The 20268-nt window shown below is 32.4% G+C and overlaps 1 protein-coding gene across 1 annotated transcript; it reads right to left on the bottom strand.

The window, feature by feature from the left end:
• Positions 1–2330: 2330 nt before the first annotated feature.
• LOC127729775 (uncharacterized) lies at positions 2331–17028 on the bottom strand. Its single transcript, XM_052237657.1, has 7 exons — positions 16899–17028; positions 13954–14055; positions 11337–11549; positions 9495–9672; positions 8822–8938; positions 4334–4470; positions 2331–2909 (listed from the first exon to the last, which is right to left on the bottom strand). The coding sequence occupies exons 1-7, from the start codon at positions 16935–16937 to the stop codon at positions 2559–2561; spliced, it is 1137 nt and encodes a 378-aa protein (XP_052093617.1). The 5' UTR covers positions 16938–17028; the 3' UTR covers positions 2331–2558.
• Positions 17029–20268: the final 3240 nt, after the last annotated feature.

Genomic DNA, 20268 nt, shown 5'->3' with positions numbered 1-20268 from the left:
GGCCCCTAATTCCTTTACTGTTGGTACCATAACCCCCAAAATCAATCCCAACCTTCCTTTTGTGGTATTGAACCTTGTGGTAAAATTTCATAGAGATCCATTCACTTAAACTAAAGTTAGAGTGCGAAAACCAATGTGTCTTCGGACGACGCCGGACGACGCCAGACGACGACGACGACGACATACGACGACGACGACGACGACGACGACGACGCCAACGTCATACCAATATACGACCACAAAAATTTTTTTGCGGTCGTATAAAAATCAGTTGTAAAGGCTTAACTCATCAGAACGATACAAAGCAGAAAACATCAAACAAAAACACAGACCAGACGTGTACATAAAATGTGTTTAAATAAGGTACTACAAGATGTACTCAGCGGATTTGTGTTCATCGAATGTATTTTATATCAATTTCTACTTTGCACTTGCTACAATGTGCAATTTCAATTAATAACCAATTTTTGAAAATGTAAACTCAGCGTCTGCAAACCCTGTTTAGGACTTAAAAAAGATTTATGTGTGATATCATGTGCGTTTGTGACCATAGTGCACATTCAAATGTATTGTAACATTGTTTCACCTGTACAATCTGAAAACATGATGCCCAAAATTGGTAACATAATTATAAATCCTGAAATATTATATACTTAACATGTTTAACCCCGGCACATTCTGTATGTGCCTGTTCCAAGTCAGGAGCCTGTAATTCAGTGGTTGTCGTTTGTTGCTGTATATCGTATTTGTATTTCGTTCATTGTTTTTTTACACAAAAAAATTTCTCGTTTGAATAGTTTCACATTTGTCATTTCGGGGCCTTTTATAGCTGACTATGTGGTATGGGTTTTGCTCAAGGCGGTACGCTGACCTATAGTTGTAAACTTCTATGTCATTTGGTCTCTGGTGTGGAGTTGTCTCATTGGCAATTATACCACATCTTCTTTTTTTTTATTGTAATTATTTTAACTAAGATTGAAGACGATGTTTTTTTAATTTTCTATTAAGTGCATTCAAAACCATTTTTTCTACCAAACAGTTATTCAGATTTGTCAAATTTTTCAAGTAGGTTTGTTTTCCTTAACGTTTATCTTTATCAATAACCAATTGTACACATGTCAACTCTACTTTCAACTCAACGTCTGCATTCACGAGTTCAGATTTTGTTAAGCCATTTTCATACAGAGCAATAACCATTAAGATCTGCTGGTTTGCTATTTCGTTATGTTGGTTCAATTCTTGCTTTATATTTGGGGTTTTACATTTATTCCTTGCGTTTTCCTAAAGTTTGGCCAAATATTGGATATTTGGAGATTTATTTTTATAAAATTCGTGTACCGACACTAAAGTTGAAAAGGATTCGATATTGTATATACAGCCATATATTCAAGGTATTGCACATTATGTTAAAGAGCAATTACGTTTTGACACTCGACAGCCTCTACTCGGTTTATAGAATGAAACCAGTTGAAGCCATTATTCAGGAAGATAGGGCACTGCTAACTTGACACTGGCCGACTTACAGCATTTAACTGAGCAACAATAGGCCACCGTGTACATTTTGTTACGTTTACTTTTCGATTTTACATTTTTCAAAACATTGAGACAAAGCAAATAATTTATTAATATTTATCTTGAGCATTCAATTGTTTTAACATCGCTGTCTTTGATATATGTGTTGAAATACTCTAGTATCATAGATTTATCACAAACCAAAGAATATGTGATTTGGTCTTGAGAGGTCATGTTTGGGAGACAGCAACTCAACTGAACAAATAACCAAACCATAACAGACAGCTATCTACACAATATATTTAGCTCTAATTTGCCGACTCGAATTTAAAAAAAGTTTGCAATGAAAAAATATAGAAGTTTCAAAATCTACCAACACCAGATTCACCAAACAAAATAAAACTGAAGAGGTATATGAATAGACTACATTGTATTTTCATATTACCGACTTTTGACTCAAGGGTATATAATCTTTTGACAACAGGTTTCCTTCTCTGTGGTAGGACATTCTGGTACTCCGTCATGTAATACTGAGTCAATTGTATACTGCGGAGTCAAAAGTCGGTAATATGAAAATAGTCTATTGGGAAATATTTTTTTCGAATAGGAAATAATCAAACATCTTTTTACTTTATATAAACCTGTTTTTACACCTTTTAATAAAGTATCAAGAAAACAAGATCGGATATTCTTACTTTTCCTTTTTAGCTCACCTGGCTCATGTGAGCTTTTGGCCACAAGCGCTTTGGTGCTTAGTTTGGATAATTTGTTTTCCATGTTTTCACTGAATATTCATTTTCTATTTTTAAACCACATACTGAACACAACTAAGCTTGTCTTACCTTGTTTTGAATGAATTTATACACTTTGATTAAAATACCTTATTTACTATCCATACTTGATAAAAATCCTTTACTATCCGTACTTTAAAGACTTTTTTGAACACAAGTCTTAATTCTTTAAGTTCATTGAACGCATCAGTCCATGGACACATCTGTCATGGTATAAATATGAATAAAAGACTTAAACCCTGCCGGATAAGTTGTTTAATCGTTTTCATTAAGGGACTCCAGTAGCATTTGTTCAGCCCGATCCCTGTCAAATTTTGTTACAATTTTAACGTATGGTTCTTTTCCTAAAACTTTATTCCAGTCAACTACCATCTGTGCACGTGTCAGCTCCCCTTTCAATTCAACATCTGCATACACTGTTTTAGATTCCATTATTATATTTTCGTCAAGAGCAATGGCCATTAAAAACTGATCTGCCATTTCATAGTTCTGAATCAATCCTTTATTTATATTTGGAATATAATATTTGTTCATTGTATATTTTTCAAGTTCTGCCAGGTATTTTATTTTATTAGATTTCATCTTGAGAAAATTCTTGTACCAGTCCTAAAATTTGAGAGAGAAAATATTATTTCCGACATATATGAAGCTACTTTTACATCATGTTACCAGTATAACATTGAATAAATCAGTATACTAACTAAAGATAATTCAGCAATAATATGACGGTGCCACTTTGTACAGAAGAAATTGTTTACTATTCCGGAAATCTATAATTCAATCCTGTATTCATTTATGTTTGTTGTGGTAATTTTTCGTAATTTTTCGTTTTCTGTGTAATGTTTGTGGCCTTTCTCATTCACAATAGCTTGTCCGTTCTGCTTCGACTTATTATTTCCTATAGTATGGGTTACCTTTCTTTTAAATAAAATTGCATGTGTACCATAAATACAAAGTTTTGTCTGATTGGCAGGTTTTTAAGTGGCTTTTAATGAGTTCATATGGAAGACGTGATTAAACAAACAACTGGTTTTCCCATGGGAACCAACCCTGCTCCTCTTCTTGTCGACTTTTTCTTTTATTCATATTAAACAGACTACATCAAGGAGCTTCCAAGGAAGAATGGAAAAAAGCTAGCATTTTCCTTCAACTTAACGTTCCGCTATATAGATGATGTCTTCTAACTAAATAATACAAAGTTTGGTGAATATCTTTAACGCATCTATCCGATAGAAAGCGCGAAAAAAAATACTACAGATACAGGTATGGCTGCCTTATATTTTGACTTACGTATGGAAATTGTCAATCGGGTGTTATTGAAAACAAAACTTTACGACAAAAAGGATGATTCCCAATTATGAAATTTCCGTTTCTATGTAGCAACATTCTAGCAGCGCCTGTATACAGAATTTATATCTCCAAGGTGATGCGATATTACAGAGCTTGTGTTTCCTATCATAACTTCCTTGATCAGAGGGGTTGCTGTTTACAATAAGGCTATTGAAACAAGGGTTTCAAGTGGAAAAATTGAAGCCGCCCCTTCGCAAGTTTTACAGAAGTCATCATGAGTAAGGTGACTTTTTAAAATATTTGTGTCGCAGATTTCCGTGAATATGTTCCAATTGGCGTGACCACAATCCCGTCCTCTTTTCCTTACCATGAGCAACATGACGGGCGCCACTGGTGGAGCAGGACCTGCTTACCAATCCGGAGCATCTGAGATCATTCCCAGTTTTGGGTGGAGTTTGTGTTGAACAGTCTTTAAGTTTTCTATGTAATGTCTTGTGGACTTTTTCTCTCTTTTTCGTCTTGCTTTTACTCTTTTTGCCATGGCATTGTCAGTTTCTCTTCGACTTATGAGCTTTTAATGTCCCAAAGGCATCATCTGTCTCTTTTTATTCTAAGAAGAATTGAACAACAACCATTTTGCAAAGTGGCTTCGAATTTGTAAATTGATCAGTTTATCAATTTGACCTGATGTGGGTATTTGTATTACAGATTATTTTGTATCAAACTGAAAATTCAAATACCCAAGAAAACGCGTTTTCATCACATATCTCCCATCCTAGCAATGTTTTAGGACAACATAGATCATGTAGAACTTCTCTAGCCGCTTCTGGATCTACGTGAAAATTGAACTCTGCTGACACTGTAACATTTCCTTTTCCTGTAAAATAAAAGAGCAACTATTACTATTCGTTTAACGCATGTGCATAATTTCACATATACAAACTTGCATCATTAAAATTTGCATTAATTTTTTCTATCTTATTCAACTGAAAAATATAAGACCATGTCTTAAAGGGACATTAGCTACGAGATATAAAAAAATCAAAATATATTTTTGTTTTGTTCAATCATTAATGAAAGTGATTATAGTGAAATAATAATTTGCTTTTAGCAGCCAATTTGGTTCAATTTTGTAAAAAATAAGCTAAGAAACGTCGCTGATAAATTATTCACTTGCAAGTGAATAATTCGACCTCATTGATTCCGTATTCATGTGAACTTCGATCTTACCCATTAGCCATGAGATGGGTTACGCATGTATTCAGCTATTAAAAGGAAAAAAATGTAAACATTGAAAGTGAAACAAGGATGAACCATTTGGTTGACTGATTCGATTCACAAAAAATCATTCTTATACAGGTAAAAACGATGATAAACATACTTTTTAACCTACAATATGAAATCAAACAGACCTAGAAAAAATCGAATTGCACGTGGTCGCTATCTGCTTGTATCTATATTTATGTTTAAACCGGGTTAAATGACCGTAGGCAGTCTTCGGAGGTTATCTCGATGGTTAATTAGATGACGTCTAGACAAAATACACACGAAATGTTGATACATATTATCGAGTCAATGCATTGTTTATTGTTTATTTTAGACTTTTTGTAACTTGAATATACGTTTTAGTATTCTATAAATCAAATATGAGAATTTGAGTCAAATCGGTGAAAATGAATTTGACAGCTAATGCCCCTTTAAAAGTTACATATGCAGAATATATATATAATCATATCTTTACATTATATCGGTCTATATACATGATTTATTGCATGGAAAGGGCTTTTCAAACTTTATCAGATATGATACATATATGAAACCCAAATACAGAACCACTCGCGTATAAAAAAATATACAATATATGTACATTGTAGGAAAAGATAAGAGGCTCGCTTTTCTTCCTGTTTTACACATACACATGATTTTGTATATTTTCCGAAAATGTACGTATATTGTTTTCATCCATCAACTTTAACACTTTGACCTTCTTGCTGCCGGAGGGCCACATGTGTCCACACCGGCAAAAATAAATTCTTTGAAAAATATTTAGTGACAGAACAAGAAATTTTCAGAAACCGATATGATCCCACTTATATTAAATCTGTATCAATATGTTCTCACAACGCAAATAATTCCTGTGTTTTGGCGATTAAAAAGACGTCATCTTGGAGGTTTTCATGATTTGGGCAAAAGCTTAAGGTTAAAATTGGCTTAATAAACACAAAGCATAAGCATAACATAAAATATTTTAGACAGCAAGTAGATAAGCACAAAATATGATTTTTGTGTGGATATTTTATACCATAGATTTTGTTGTGCATTATTATTCAACTGCGGGTGTGAGTCAAAAGTTCAAGATTTTGTATGATATCGCATTTTTTTGTTTGTTACCGTTGTCGATTAGCAGCTTTAAAAAGTTTATTTTAATGTTTAATTTAAGTGAATAGTTTTAACCATTAAATTTTCGTATTATAGCAATTTAGGATTATATTCAGTTTGACGCATATTATATTCGAATATTACCTTTTCTTTTCGTTGAAGGTGTAATAAATTGTAATTCAGGATTTAATTGATTATTGATAAGTCTACTATAAAATTGAGAATGGAAATGGGGAATGTGTCAAAGGGACAACAACCCGACCAAAGTGCAGAAAACAGCCCAAGGCCGCCAATGGGTCTTCAACATAGCGAGAAAATCCCGCATCCGGAGGCGGACTTCAGCTGGCCCTAAACAAAAATGTGTACTAGTTCAGTGAAACTGGACGTCACACTAAACTCCGAAACATATAAATGAACTAAAATTAAAAAAACATACAAGACTAACAAAGGCTAGAGGCTCCTGACTTGGGACAGGCCTAAAAATGCGGCGGGGTTAAACATGTTTTGTGAGATCTCGACCCTCCTCCTATACCTCTAGCCAATGTAGAATAAACAAACACATAGCAATACGCACAGTAAAGCTCAGTTTAAAAGAAGTCCGAGTCCGATGTCAGAATAGGTTACAAAAGAAACTAAGCAACATGGCAATGAATTAAACTTATTGAAAGATTATGTCTTCGTCATATGAAAATCAAGCGCAATCCCTCCCGTTAGGGGTTTAGTATCACACCATCATAAAATATATGAGAAGAAAATAACCCGTATCATGCCAACAACTGGTTTTAGAATAAATATGTTAATTTCCGATGTAAAGACCCTATGAGTGAATCAATATTTATCCAAAATATGCCATCTTTAATGACCTGACAACAGTATCGTAACTATATCCCTTCTGAATAAGTCTGTTTAAATTTAAACTTTTGTGCTTTGTATAGAATATTACCATAAAAGATTGGATGTGAAATACCTGAATATAAGAAGTCTGCATGTTGATTTATATTTACGGATGATGTCCTTGTACCGATGATAAAATTTAGTAAATGTTTTGACTAGTTTGTGATAGCGAAAACCCTGGTGTAATAATTTTTCAGTAATACAGAGATTTATTTCGTTAAAATCAAATACATTGTTACGTACACGAGTGAATCGAACAAGTTGAGATATATAAACATCATAAGATGGTGACAAGGGAACGTCACCATCTAAAAATGGATAATTAACAATAGGAAATGAAAAATCATCTCTTTTATCGTAAATTTTGGTATTAAGCTTCCCTTTAAAGATATAGATATCAAGAGCCAATATATCATCCAAATATCTAAAAGGGTTACTAAATTTTTGTATCAGATGTTGTTTCGATGGGTCTTTGTTGATTTTAGTCATAAATTGTAACTCATAACAATACAGAAACAGGTCCGCAATAAGTGATGCACAGTTAATCCCCATTGGAATTCCGATAACTTGACGATATACGGAATCTCCATAGCGAACAAAAATGTTTTCTAGTAAAAATTCAAGTGCAGTTATCGTATCAAAGCAGGTCCAATTGACATAGTTCTTTTGTCTGTTGTTACTAAAAAAATGACCGAAAAGAGTTTGAACATATATATTTGCATTCTGACTTTTTAAATGCCCATTTAATTAGATGTGTGATTTTTTTCTTAATGAGATTATTGAGGCAAAGTGGTATATATGGTAGAAAAATCAAAACTTTGGACAGTTTCGAAATCACCAATATAAGCATGCAATTTATCAAGTACTTCGAACGAATTTTTGACACTCCAAAAGTAATTAATTCCACTATTTTCAAAGGCCTTATTTGAACAATTAATTACCCGGTTTTTGATTGTAACAAGTGTACTTGTAAGCAGAATAGACAGTTTAGTAGTGGAACAATGGCTTGAAGACGAAATAAATCTATACTTGTTAGGTGTTTTGTGCATTATAGTTATTTACACCGTCGTCCTTTGGTCTCTGATGGATAGCTGTCTCATTGGCAATTATGCAACATATCCTTATTTTTAGGCTAATAAATCCACACGAGACTCTCGGGTAATGAACAGGTAAGTACGCCCCATATTTAAGAATTGAATGCTTCTTTTTGTAAATTTATTGGGGTGTAAAAGAGTTGACCGAAGTACATTTTGTATGAAGCGCGCTTCATTCTAAAAATGTGCTCACGGTCAACGCTTTTACAACCCTATAAAATTACTAAAAGAAACATTCAATACTTACCATTTCCATTCTCAATTTTATTATAATTACATTTTTTTGCTAGGATCATGATAACATGATTTCTATAAAGTTTTTCTTTTATTTACCTGTGCACTTTATTGTAGAAGCTCGTGTTATCATGAATGTTACATTTCATTTTGAAACGAAGGTTAATTTCAGAATGACGCGAGATTGCTGTTAGCCAATCAAAATAACGTATTATAATGAAACATACATGTAATGTAATTATTTAGAAATATGGGAAATACTTGTCTGCCTAAAAAATCTTTAGAACTTTTCAAACTAGATTGAACACATTAGAATAAGGACTGGTATGACAATTCGTACAGTTTGTTTCATTTGAAAAATTATTAAGTGCATTCATGTTTCACACCATATTTTCGTTCATTCGTACACGTAATTCTCTTTGGTTATAGCTAGTATAGTGTGTAAAAAGTAATTTTTTTAATCAAATACTTTAAAAGGAAAATGTTATTATGTTACAAATTTCTTACATACTCCTTTTCATTGTGCAGGTTTTGTTTTTAAATACTTTTAACACTAATGTCTTTGATTTTAAGAGAATATGAAGTATGTAATAAAAAGCATTTATTCATGTTTAATATCGTTCTCACCACAATAATTTCCTCCCATGATATAACATTTTTCCAGTTGCTGACCAAACGTTTTATCTTTTCTAAGTGCCATCGCCATGTTCGTCAACGGTCCAATGCATACAACTGATATATTACCTAAAACAGAAAGAAAAAAATACTTGTCTTATATGAAATTGATTTTTTGTTTGAATTATTCGAATACGAGTTCAAAACAGTATTCAAAGATATTTGAAGATGTAAATGTAAACCTGCGAGCAGATGTAGAATACTTAAGAATTGAATGCTACTTTTTATAATTTTATTGGGGTGTAAAGGCGTTGACAGAAGCACATTTTGTATGATGGGGAAAATGTGCCCACGATCAACGCTTTCACAACCCTTTAAAATTATAACAAGAAGCATTCAATTCTTATAATTACATGTGTGTGCTGAAATTAAGAGTTATATCAAGCATGGCAAGATTTTCGCTTGTTTTTCTATGCATTGTTTTAACATTGTCACAGGAAGAACGTACCTGAGTAACGTGCAGTCATAGCTGTTGTATTTTATACGGAAATAGAATATAATAGTGCTTCGCGATTGTTGTAAGCCAATCAAAATTACGGATTCTAATGAAACATACATGTAATGTAAGAATAAGAATAAGAAAATAAAAATTGTGTTTGTAAAATTATTACATGTATTAGCGTACCAGAAAACTGTTTAGACAACCGAATCAATGCACTGACTCCATCCTCCTTTTGAATGAAAGAAGAGTCTGGAGCATCCGGGTCTGGAGACTCTCCAAATCCATCGGAACCATGATATCCGGAACATCCTTCAACCTTGTATCCATTTAGAGCTTGGTTGCATCCGACATATATTGGTATCTGAAGATATATAGTCATTATTTTCTCATAAAGACAAAGTTTTTAAGGAGAGTTTGCCTTTTTCTATTTTCTCTGGCTTTCCTACTACTGTTTTTGATTGTCCCGTCGGTTGATTCGTCAATTCAATCACAAGTATGTTTGTCCCGTCGAAAGATTCGTCGAGTCAATCACGATCATGATTGTTCCGTCCGTAAATTCGTCAAGTCAATTACAATTCTGAACTTTACTAATTTTTTGGACTATTGGGAATATGCCTTTTCCGACATACAAAGGGTCTGGATTTAATAGTGTTATTTGTTTTCATAAGGACATCGAATTTTGTATAATGTTCTAATGCATGGTTTTGTATATACGTCATGATTTTTGTTTTTGTTAACGTGTTTTCCCCAATCAATTACGACATAAATATGATATTGATAGTTGTACTTGAAAAAGTCACACAACTCTGTATTTATCAAATTTTCCTACCAAATAACAAACTGAGTCAAATGTACCTGAAACATCTCTTTGGTGCATTCTACCTTACTATGGTTTAGTCGGTGAATATCAATTTGGTATTCTACATGGTTGCACGTGACCTTAACTCCAGTAGGCGTCAATTTTAGATATTTCCTCAGATTGCAGGTTAGATTTTGAACGGTGAATGTCAATTTTTTAACAATTTTTTAGGTGACTATAAATAAGAAGATGTGGTATGAGTGACAATGAGACAACTCTCCATCCAAGTCACAATGTGTAAAAAGTAAACAATTATAGGTCAAAGTACGGCCTTCAACACGGAGCACTGGCTCATACCGAACAGCAAGCTATAAAGGGCCCCAAAATGACTAGTGTAAAACAATTCAAACAGGAAAACCAACGGTCTAATCTATATTAAAAACGAGAAACACTTTGGAACCACACCAACAAACAACAACCACTGACTACGCTGTTTCATTCAAAATTATATACATATAGTAAAACCTTAAAAATAAAAAGTAAAACATTCCTTTAAGATAATTGCTTGGGTGTTCATTGCTTTTAAAAGCATAAAATGTTTAATAGATTTATTGATTGGCCGTTGTTTCCTTTACGTCCAGTGGCATGTAAATTTCAAGCATGTTCAGGACGAGAACATATTAACACTAAATACAATAGGTAGGTCCTGTTATAGAGGCCTCCGTGATGAAGGTAGGGAAATTTTAGATTGCCACTAGAAAACGAGGGTATATTGGATAGGGACAGACATTTTGCCTTACAACATGCCACTTACGGACCTCTCAAAGAGTTTTTGCAATGGTTCTTAATGTGCAGAGAGCGTGGCATTCTCTTAATTTACACAAGGCGCCCATTCTGACAAGACGTGGCTGCGTACTTGTACATCCCAAACAGCCAAACGGACGCCCCACTTTAGCGAAAGTTTTACTGCCGGTAGAGAGAAGACCAAATTTACAAAATGTATATTCCCCAGTCACCCTTGGGGCGGGCCACTAATAAAAGAAAACTACTCAATATTGTTTTGCTACTTTTGTCGAGAAAGTATGCTTTTTTATGAACAATTATAATCAAAATGTTAAATTCATAGTACTTATACTTTCATCAAACTCAAAGGTTAAGAATTGACTTCAATATAGCATGGCATGATAAGTAGCTAGTGATGTATTATTTCATTCGACTGCACTTACATCTAACCGACCAGCCAGCTTCAGAATCCGCAAAACATTTAAACCAACTTGAGATGCTCCGGCATTCCCCATCACTGTAGTTATAGCAACGACTTCTGCATGACTCGACGCCAAGGCCATTAGAATAGCTTGAGCATCATCGAGGCCAGCATCTGTGTCAATGATTATTTTTTTCTTCATGTTTACTTTACAGTCAGGGACAGTGTGTTCAAACTGTAAATTTAAGAAAACAAATTTTATTTTAAAGAAATATTTAGTAGTCAATGGTAATTCGGTTGGTCAATTAATGATATATATAAATATATAAATGAGGAGATGTGGTATGAATGCCAATGAGACAACTATCCACCACAGTTACATGAGTGTAAGTGAGCAATTACAGGCAACCGTACGGCCTTCAACAATGAGAAAAACCTATATCGTATAGTCGGCTATAAAAGGTCCCGAAATGAAAAATGTGAAACGATTCAAACGAGAAAACTAAGCCTAATTAGAAAAAAAAACAATTTACGAAAAACAAATATCTCCGTACCAGGCATGGGGCGAATTACATTGCAATGTAATGCATTATATTACAATTACTTTGACCAAACCATGCATTATATTACAATTACAATTACATGCATTTATCAAAGTAATGCATTATATTACAATTACTTTTGCAAAGTAATGCCTTGAACTACACATTACATTTGAAAATTTTATTAGTGAATAGAAAAATTTAAACATTTTGAAAAACAACTAGAGGTCACAAAAGATTCTAGCATATGCAGTAACTGTTCCATGAATTGAATATAAGTATACATGTAAAAAGTCTATTTAATTTGACTTTTACAATTTTTAATTATTTTAACTTAATGTTGACTTTACTTTTATAAAATATTTTTTTTGTTGTTTTTTTTTTTTAATTTTAAACGAAATATTTAATTACTGTGAATTACTTCCCTAATTATAAAATAAACATAGACCTTAACTAATGAACAATTGTCTAAATGGTGAAAATATTGATTGTTAAACAAACTAATTAGTGTTTTATAACAAAGTTTAATTACCTTTTTTTTAAGCAAAACAAAGATATTCTTTGATCTTATGACAACAATACAGCTATGCTTTTCAAATATCAATCTTTTTATGCAGGAAAATGTATGAAATAAGATGAAATAAAGAATATATTTTAATGATTAACATATTCTTAGTTAATCAAGAAATCTTAAATTTGGTTTAGTTAAAACTCCAACAATATGTTAAAGATGTAGTATGTGAAAAAAAGTAATGACATGTAATGCCATGTAATGCATGAAATTACACAATTTTTTGCTAAAGTAATGCATTATATTACAATTACATGTAATGCACAAATTGCTGCATTACACATTACATGCAATTACTTGGAAAAATGTAATGCATTACCATGCATTACAATTACAAATTTGCATTACCCCATGCCTGCTCCGTACTCCTAACAACAAAATTATTATATTTAAATACCTGTGTACGTTATTTTATTTAACGCCATTTTGTCCAAGGTTATAGTTGTCTTTTTGACATTGTTGAAAAATAATACTGTCAAGACAATTTGGGAAAACATATTTCCTAGTGTTTATAGGTTAAACATTCAGCGATGTCTAAAATCAATTAAAAAAACAGACAAAAAACTGGAGTGATCTAAATACACTGCATGAAAAGTAAATGAGCAATGAACATGATGAATACCGAAAAATTCCAAATAGTTCTGCTAAATCAGTATGTGAACGCAACACGCTTGGGCAGTCGGCATATTGCTACTCCGGAATGAGATATAAAATAATAGGAAAACTAAGATTGTCTCGATTGTCAACGACATTTTAAACATTTGGAAACGGGTAACTATCAATAGTTTTTACAGAAAGTCTTTTCTTAATCCTCAGTTTAAGGACATCGGAAAGGCAGAAACAGCATTTCAGTATACAACTATTCTTTTATAATTTCAACAGACTGGGGAGTTACCATATAATTCTTCCTTGAAGACCAATTTCGAGACTCCAAAACAAAAATATGATATAAAATATCCGAAATCCCAGTAAACGACCATCCTTGACATGGGTCAGACATATATTATGATAATATTAGACAATAACACCTACATTTTTACTTGAAAATAAGTTTAATGTGTTAAATAAAATAAGCATATAATATACTTTTCTTATTCATAAACATTTTTTTTTTTTAGATTGCACAGTACAAAACTTTCGAACAAATTAAGAATGAATACATTATGTGTGTTCTGCAAGGTAGGGGTCGACCGAATTACAGACACGAAATGTGGGTATGTAGGATAGGGACGGAAATTTTGCCTTGCAACAGGCTATCTAAAGCCCCCTCAAAGAGTTGTTGCGAATGTTTTGTTTTTTTTAATGTGAAGAGAGCGTGGCACTCTCTCTCTGCACGAGGCAATGGATTTTACGACCCAATTCCGACCATACGTGACTGCGTATTTATACATCCATCACAGCCAAACCGATTCCGCACTTTGACCGTAGTCAATCCTTGGGGTTTCATTTAAATACAGGAATTGGCTAGCTTCCAACAAGGTTACTTAATATACCATCAACTCTTTCTCTCGTGTTTTTTTATTTACCTTTAGGTATCGATTCTTTGTATAAAATCTCCTGTGTATCCTCTCAACTTTGGTTGCCAGCACTTCTAACGCAAAGTGTTCCTGATGAAAGTTAACCGAACGCTGAAAAAATAAGTGTATCAACCTTTCACCTTATTTATTGCACAAATTGCTCTGTTCCAGTGCCAAAATAATAAACACGTGATACAAAAGAAAAAGAAAAAATTCTCAATACAAAATACATTTTTTGTTAAAATAAACCAAACTATAGCTTAACCTTTAAAAAATATAAAAATCAAATTTTAAAGAGGTAATATATAGGCGAAAGTTACCAAAGGGATATGTAATAGTTATCCCATGAGGACGCGGTGTGTCAGTATAAGATCACCCCGACGGCCGGAGGCCGGAGGGTGATCTTACACTGACACACCAAGTCCGAATGGGATAACTATTTTATATCCCAGCTGTTCTAGATCATATAAAAAACCATTTACGCTTCATAACGTCTAGTTTTAGAGCACAACACAATCATTATAATATACTTTATATATTACTATATATTATATACCCTTTATGAGCCCCGGACACAATGTTTAAATATGCTAAATTAACCGAGAGTTTTCATCTAGTCGTCCTGGTGTAGGGGTATGAATCTTGGGTTTATATGCTAAAGGTCTTCAGTTCGATTCCCAGCATAGACACTGGATTTTTTTCTACATAAATTTTGATAGTTAGTCTTTTCCGTGTGAATATTTCTAAGTTTTATTGTGGATTTGACATTCCCGCCAAAAAGCTAAGGAACAAAGTGAAAGAATGTAGAACAAAGAAACGCAAGCTAGGGTGATCTGGTAGGGGTGATCCGGTTCAGATCACCCCTGGTAGAACAAAGGAACTGGGATGTAATTAAACTCATGAGTCGAAAATAAACTGACAATGCCGTGGCAAAAATCTAAAAACGACGAAAAAACAGACAACAGTACATAACAACAGGAGCCGATCTGTAAGATCTGATACATTTTAGATAATTACTGTTACTAACTTAAGGTTAACACAACGTAGCAGGTAAGTGGTGTTCAATTAGTACATGTTCATGTTATATAATACCTCTTTCCCAACTTTTATTTTGGCACCTTCTGAAGGAACAAAAAGAGTGCACTGTAAAATTCAGTTAAGTTTTTAATTTTCTAAAACATTAAATGCATTTGAATTTTATTTATCTAGGTCATGCTATACCTTTAAACTTTTTCAAGATGCACACACAGGTACAAGACGAGATGTATTCAGTATTTACATAGAAGTGTTTTCATTTATCAGCAAAAAGTTCAGATTTTGACAATTAACCAGAAAGAGAAAAGATAGTACAGCGATTCATATTGCCATACAAAAGCAGTGATAAGGTATCAATTTGATGACAGCAATTAAGATTTCATTCCAAATCCATAACTACGAAAGTGTTACTGCATCTAGAAAATTTGAGGTAATGACAATTTCCAGTTTGCTCTTTTTTAGAATAGTGTTTATTAATTCGAAGATCTCTACAAATATACATATATACATAATACGGGTTATGTTCTTCTCGTATATTTTATGATGGTATGATACTAAACCCCTAACGGGAGGGATTGTGCTTGATTTTCATATGATGAAGACATAATCTTTCAATCAGTTTAATTGAGGTCTGGAGCTGGCATGTCAGTAACTGCTAGTAGTCCTTTGTTAATCTATGTATCATTGTCATTTTACTTAGTTTCTTTTGTTACCTATTCTGACATCCGACTCGGACTTCTTTTAAACTGAGATTTACTGTGCGTATTGCTGTGTGTTTGTTTATTCTAAGGGGGAGGGTTGAGATCTCACAAAACATGTTTAACCCCGCCGCATTTTTTCGCCTCTGCATGGCCTTTGTTAGTCTTGTATGTTTTTTAATTTTAGTTCATTTATATGTTTTGGAGTTTAGTGTGACGTCCATTTTCACTGAACTAGTACACATTTTTGTGTAGGGGGTCAGCTGAAGCGCGCCTCCGGGTGCAGGATTTTCTCGCTGTGTTGAAGACCCATTGGTGGCCGTCGGCTGTTTTCAGTTCTTTGATCGGGTTGTTGACTCTTTGACATATTCCCCATTTCCATTCTCAATTTTATATATCAGATACACGTTGAGGGCGTTAGCCCGAAAGGGTGTATCTAATACATGTAATTTACACCAAGATATTATTGTCAAATGAATGCAGAATGATATTTTTCAATAAGTTAGGAGTGGGTCTCTCGTCGATTTGTCCATGTGTTTATATTGAAAAGTATGATAAATGCAGGGTAACCAATTTCATTTCACGACATATAGGTGTAAATATTAAAATCTCGTCTTGAACTTGTGGATGCACAGGTTTGTCTGTACTAAGTTAATTATGAGGTGTAAACACGGTCATTTTAGCCATGCAAAAGGTACGTTGTGACAAAAATATACAAACCTCAACTGTTCACTGTAGCGTAATGTAAATAAAACAAGTTGATTGCGTCGAAATACTGCGCTGTGATGATTACACACCACCTGACCCTCGGACTGACCTGACCTGACCTGACCTGACCTTAAGTGTCTATTTATAAAATTGTCATAAAATATACTTACATAACTAGGTCAAAACCCTAACATAGATGAACACGTTTGAACAACAATTAAATTCTTTGTATAGCCAAGGATTTGTATAGTAATACACAATACTATACAAATCACGAAAGCAATATAAAAATGAAAACATCTCATTAACTCAAAATAAAACCTATATTTTGAGTTAATAATTTTACCAAGTCTTAGACCCGCGATTGGTAAAGATAAAACAGGAAGTTAAATTAACTTTTTAATTTCATATGAAGGCAGATTTTTTTTCCAAATGCTTCGAATGAGGAAGTATTTGTCATAAACATGATAAAGATGGACGCTGGCATGTGTAACTCAAATTTTTAATACTTACAATTAGGAAACTTATACAATTCCTAGCATTAATTTTCATCGTACTTTAATTTGTGTCAAATGATTCTAAAAGACGATTACTATTAATTTAAATGTCTTGCGTGAAACTATAAGAACTTAATTAGACTTATAACTACAATAATCTCGAGACAATAATTGATATGCTGAAAAGGAAGTCATGCATAAACTTTAAACATTGTACAGACCATGAAACCCTTCTTGATTAATAATAGTCAAGAAAATGTGCATTCAGCAGTTTACAATATTATTCTGAGTTTGTAAGAGAACGCTCACACTTATTATCATTTTCTTACATATACATATTCTTTAGTTTTTATTCATTTTGATGTTTACTTATTAATATTCATATTATAACATTATTGTCACGAAATAGAATGTTATTTCATAATATTAGTTCCAAATGGAATAAATATTCTATAATATTATTTCCACTTGAACAAATTTTGTTCCTAACGGAATAACGGATATAGAAATAATCAGAATATTTGTTCCAACAGGTCTGGAACAGATGTTGTGGCATTGTTTATAACAAAGTTTCCACGGGAACTTTTGTTAGGCGGAACAAATATACGTTGACAGACATTAAACATGTTCAGTACCAATTTTACTTATCAACTTTTTTTTTTTTAATCAGTTTCACACTAACCTCTACCTTTCTATTCATTATTTTATTACATATAGATTAAAACTAGTTTTGAAAATCTTATAAAATCTTTGTTATTTTTTCGTAGTTTTTGAAATAGAAGGGTGTCAATGTTAAGTGCATGAAAAATCTAGAGAGAATCATTTCCCCCCAAATTTTTAATTGATTATATCTCAAAAATAAGGACACGGATCTGTTTTTTTTCTGCTTTTTAGGTTCAGTTATTTATATACTATAAATTTTTAACAACCTCTTGAAAAGCTAATTATTATGAAACAGAGGAGCGTTTTTCGTTTTTTTTTTTGCCATGACATTTTCAGTTTTCTTTTCGATTTATTAGTTTGAATATCCCTTTGGTATCTTTCGCCTCTTTTTTAAGTTTTTATATTACCACCATTCCCAGAATTCAGCGTCGTATGCGGATAGTTTTCTCATAGTTGTTCACCCTCAAGACCAGAGAAAATGACCTTTTGGGAGAGGTGACCTTTGAATTGAGGTTCAAAAAGGGATTATCACAGTAGGATAAGAACAAAGTAAAATAACAAAAATACCGGACTACAAGGAAAATTCAAAACGGAAAGTCCCTTATCAAATCAAAAGTGCAAACACATCAAACGAATGGAAAACAACTGTCATATCCCTGACTTGGTACAGGCGTTTCCTTATGTAAAAAATGGTGGATTAGCCCTGTTTTTATAGCAGTTAAACCTCTCACTTGTATGACAGTCGCATAGAATTCCACTACATTGACAACAATGGGTGAGCATAAAAAACAGACATAATGGGTAAAATGTATAAAAAAAATGAGATACAGCAGTCAACGTTGTGTTATAATCTTAATCACTATAAAAACAAACAACTATGTCAACAAAGAAATACAAAATGGCATATAGACACTCTATAGACAAAGCAAATAAGCAAAAATGAAAGACAAGAATACAAAAAAATGACCATATAACACAATGGCAGGATGTATAAATACTGAGCCACGCGAAAAGGATATTACAAAAAAAATGGACTAAACAGTAAATGTTAAAAATTTACAAAGACAAATAAAAAGAAGAGAGTGATCTGACTAGACAGGTTTTGCTTAGTAGAGCTGAACTTTCACTTGTGACCTTTAAATCAGGTTTGACTGTATTTTACAAAAACTTTTGTTTATCGTTATTGTTTGGATTTATTTACGAGCTAAGTATATATCTGACATTTTTTTACCTGATTATGCTGACCTTTCCCTAGTTTATGCTTGCGTTCATGAAATAAAAGCTTCTCTAGTGTCAGCCACTAAAAATACCTATACCGTTGATATCTTCTTCAAAGACACGGTAAATGTAAAACTCCAAAGACGCGGTAAATGTTAAAAAAAACTCCTTTAACCATGCTAACAGATGTAATAATAATAATAATAATAATAATATTAATAATAATAAGTGTAAACTCTTTATTTGATTATTTGAAGACGGTTACTCAATAAGAACTAGTCTAATCTTCATTTTGCCCTGAAACAAAATACACGTATACAGTTTACATTCATGCATCAAAATACAACATATATATATATATATATATATATATATATATATATATATATATATATAAAATATATAAATCATTCAAACATTTATATGGCAACAATTTATGAAGTTTTCATATTTTAACCAAAGAGAAAAAATATTTATCTTGCATAGAATTTTCAAGAAAATGATTGTAAAATTACGCATTACGACAATTCTTTATGTGAATGGTAAATCATTCCATACTTGGTTGCAGAATAATGAAAAGATTTTTATGATAAGCAGTATTTGGTCTTTGAACAAATAGATCGTTATTAGAGACAGATCGTATGCTGTAGTGTTGAACATCATTATTAATTAGCATTGGGAATTAATCAGGTGTAAGTCCATTAACAATTTGATACATCATAAAATTTGATGGTACAGAAATATCACATTCAAGTATAATTCTTACTATCTTTTCTGAAGTTTTATGATTATATCTGAATCTTTTTGTAATAAATTTCCCCAAGTTGAGCTACAATAGTCTATCTATATATGGTAGAATATTTGCATTATAAAATAGTTGTTTTATTTGTATAGGCAAATATTCTTTAAGTTTCTACAAAAGTGATATTTAAGATGAGATAATCTTACATATACAATCAACATTTTCTTCTCATCTTAAATTTTTATCAATGTCAATTTCAAGTAATCAATACAGGTTTCGATTATAGTAATACATAATTCTGATAGTTGTGTAAGTTTTTGATTTGAAATTAATTTCATACACTTTGCTTTTTGTGCATTAATTTTCATACTGTTATTGTTACACCATGATTGTACAGCATTTAAATCATTTTGCAAAATGCTGTTAATTTTTTCAATTTTCTAAGCATGAAAATGCAATGTTGAATCATCAGCATATGAATCCATGGTGGATTATTTAACATGAAGTGGTAAATCATTGATATAAATTAAAAATAGTAGAGAACCTATAATAGAACATTGAGGCACTCCATATTTTACAAAGGTTTAATCAGATTTAATATTTGCGTATTGGACTTCTTGTTGTCTTCCAGACAAATATAATTTTTTTCAATATATCATATGTTCGCCGATATGATGAAATTTTAGCTTTTCTAAAAGTGTGGCATGTTAATAAGATCAAAAGCTTTACTGAAATCCAAAAACACAGTACCAACTATTTCTCC

This window comes from Mytilus californianus, unplaced genomic scaffold (genome assembly GCF_021869535.1).
Source record: "Mytilus californianus isolate M0D057914Y unplaced genomic scaffold, xbMytCali1.0.p SCAF_2, whole genome shotgun sequence".
Classification (NCBI taxonomy): domain Eukaryota; kingdom Metazoa; phylum Mollusca; class Bivalvia; order Mytilida; family Mytilidae; genus Mytilus; species Mytilus californianus.
Note: the sequence above shows the minus strand (reverse complement) of the source record. Positions and strands in the feature narration are given on the sequence as shown.